At 29.3% G+C, this 2,334-nt stretch overlaps 2 protein-coding genes across 2 annotated transcripts in view; one reads left to right on the forward strand and one right to left on the reverse strand.

The window, feature by feature from the left end:
• Positions 1 to 917, forward strand: part of LOC108573016 (GPN-loop GTPase 3) — a 1,084-nt gene extending 167 nt beyond the window's left edge. Inside the window, exons 2-3 of the mRNA XM_017935372.1 lie at positions 41 to 237; positions 317 to 917. Of these exons, the coding sequence (XP_017790861.1) occupies positions 41 to 237; positions 317 to 917 (798 nt within the window). The remainder of the gene's footprint in view (positions 1 to 40; positions 238 to 316) is intronic.
• Positions 918 to 1,037: 120 nt separating this feature from the next.
• Positions 1,038 to 2,334, reverse strand: part of LOC108573089 (PHD finger protein 12) — a 2,509-nt gene continuing 1,212 nt past the window's right edge. Inside the window, 2 exon segments of the mRNA XM_017935454.1 lie at positions 1,038 to 1,466; positions 1,555 to 2,334. The exon segment at positions 1,555 to 2,334 is cut by the window's right edge and continues 14 nt beyond it. Of these exon segments, the coding sequence (XP_017790943.1) occupies positions 1,089 to 1,466; positions 1,555 to 2,334 (1,158 nt within the window). The 3' untranslated portion in view covers positions 1,038 to 1,088.

Consider the following 2,334-nt stretch of genomic DNA (forward strand, 5'->3'; position numbering starts at 1 on the left):
TTTATTTTATAAATTAATATGAGATTTTTCTTTTTTATAGTCTACATATTGTTCTGCTATCCAACAACATGCAGTAAATGAAGGAAAAGTAATAGAGGTAGTAAATTTAGACCCAGCAGCAGAATATTTCAATTATGAACCTCTAGTAGATATAAGAGAATTAATTCAGTTAGATGATGCTATGGAAGATGATGAATTACATTTTGGACCTAATGGTGGTCTTGTATTCTGTATGGAGTAAGTTTATGTGATAATTTCTGCTACATACATAAAAATTATAGCAAAATTTATATTTATTTAGAAATTTTATGTATAGGTACTTGTTAGAAAACTCATTGTGGTTAGAGGAGAAGTTAGGCGATGTGGATGATGATTACATTATTTTTGACTGTCCAGGTCAAATAGAACTATATACACATATGACAGTTATTCGTCAATTAATAACAATATTACAAAATCTCAATTTTCGTATATGTGGAATATTTTTAGTAGACAGCCAATTCATGGTTGATGGGTCAAAATTTTTGTCAGGCACAATGGCTGCACTCAGTGTAATGATCAATTTAGAACTACCACATATTAATATTCTTAGTAAAATGGATTTATTGTCAAAAAATGCAAGAAAGCAATTAGACAAGTTTTTAGAACCTGATCCACATAGTTTATTGGCAGACATGGAAAAAGATTCTTGGAATGAGAAATACAGGAATCTAACTGAAGCTATAGGAAAGCTTATAGAGGATTATAGCTTAGTACGTTTTTATCCACTAAATATAAAAGATGAAGAAAGCATTGCAGATATTAAACTGACAATTGACAATATTATTCAATATGGAGAGGATGCTGATGTTAGGGTTAGAGATTTTGATGAACCCGTCGAGGATGATAAAGATGAAAATTATGATGTAAAATCATGAAAGCAGTTTTACTGAATAAAATATTTTTATGAAACATTCTTTAAAAATTTACTTTTTAATACTGATAAAATGGAATTAAGATAAAATAAAGTTTGTTTAATTAATTTAATTACTGTTGGCTTATGAAAATATCTGTACATGAAAGTGATGGAATATTTACACTATAAAGTTTTATCGTTCTAAGTGTGCATTTATCGTATTAAATATAAACATTAGACATCCAAATGCTAAAGTTGATCCATGAGCAACAATAGCACTTCCTTCCCACCCTTCTTCTAAGTGGTCTTTATTTCTTGTTTCATATTTTGTTAAATTACATTTACATGATACTCTTTTTTTCTCTGTTTGTTTTTGAAACAAAACTTTTTCTTTTATAATAGCTTTTACTGCTTCTGTTGTTTCTTGTTCTTTATTTATCAACTGCATTTTATCATCAGTCTCTTCTTTGACTTGTTCTCCTATTACTCCTGTATAGTTACAAGAATAAAGTACATTATCAACCACTGTTCCATATTCACTGTAATTTAATAATTCATAACGTTTGGTACTCTATAAACAAAAGAGTATGATTAAAATAATATTATATTTCATAACATTTAACAAAACAAAAATTGTGTTAATTTTTATTTATCATTACCTCATCAAAGAAAATAATAGCATGTTTTGAGGATGTAAAGCTGCAATTACCATAATTAGATAACACTAGATCACAGTTTGGGCCACTTCCAATAGTTAGTGTTTTATGAATCATAAAGGTTGGTGGTTTAGGTTTGTGATTTAAAGAAAACAATGCTGCCCTGGCCGTCGTTTCAAAATTAATTGTATTATAATTTTCTCCACTTGGATTTAATATTTGTTCTAATCGTTGTAGTGCTAATGCTTCCAAAACTGGTCTTTCAAGTAATTGTACACCTTCTTTGACATCATAACCAAACTGCTCTATATAGTACTGGGTACTATTATCATCATTGCATCTACTTTCTTTTATATTTTCTTGTTCTCTTTTTCCTTCATGTTTAGTGCTATTTTTCTCTTCTTGATTACTTTCCTCCTTTATTTCACTGTCTCTTTCTTCAATCTCTTTTTCTACTTCCATTGGTTCTTCTATTTTTTCTATTTCCGTATTTTCTTCCTTAAGATGTTTGTTATCATTATTTTCTATATCCTGTATTTTAGTATTTTCTATCACTGGTCTTATGACAGCATCATGATAAAAACGTATAGGATCTAATTCTGGTGGATGTTCATAGTGAAATTTTACAGAACAGGGTACCTTTATCCTTGTTCGACCTTCTAATTTCACTTTTGTACGAAATAGAGGGTTTGTTGCACGTGCTTTACGTAAAAAATCCAATTTCACCGCATGTTGATCTATACGTTGATTGGCATATTTGTCCCAAAGTTTAATACGTTCCGT

Source organism: Habropoda laboriosa, unplaced genomic scaffold, assembly GCF_001263275.1.
Source record: "Habropoda laboriosa isolate 0110345459 unplaced genomic scaffold, ASM126327v1 scaffold89, whole genome shotgun sequence".
NCBI lineage: Eukaryota > Metazoa > Arthropoda > Insecta > Hymenoptera > Apidae > Habropoda > Habropoda laboriosa.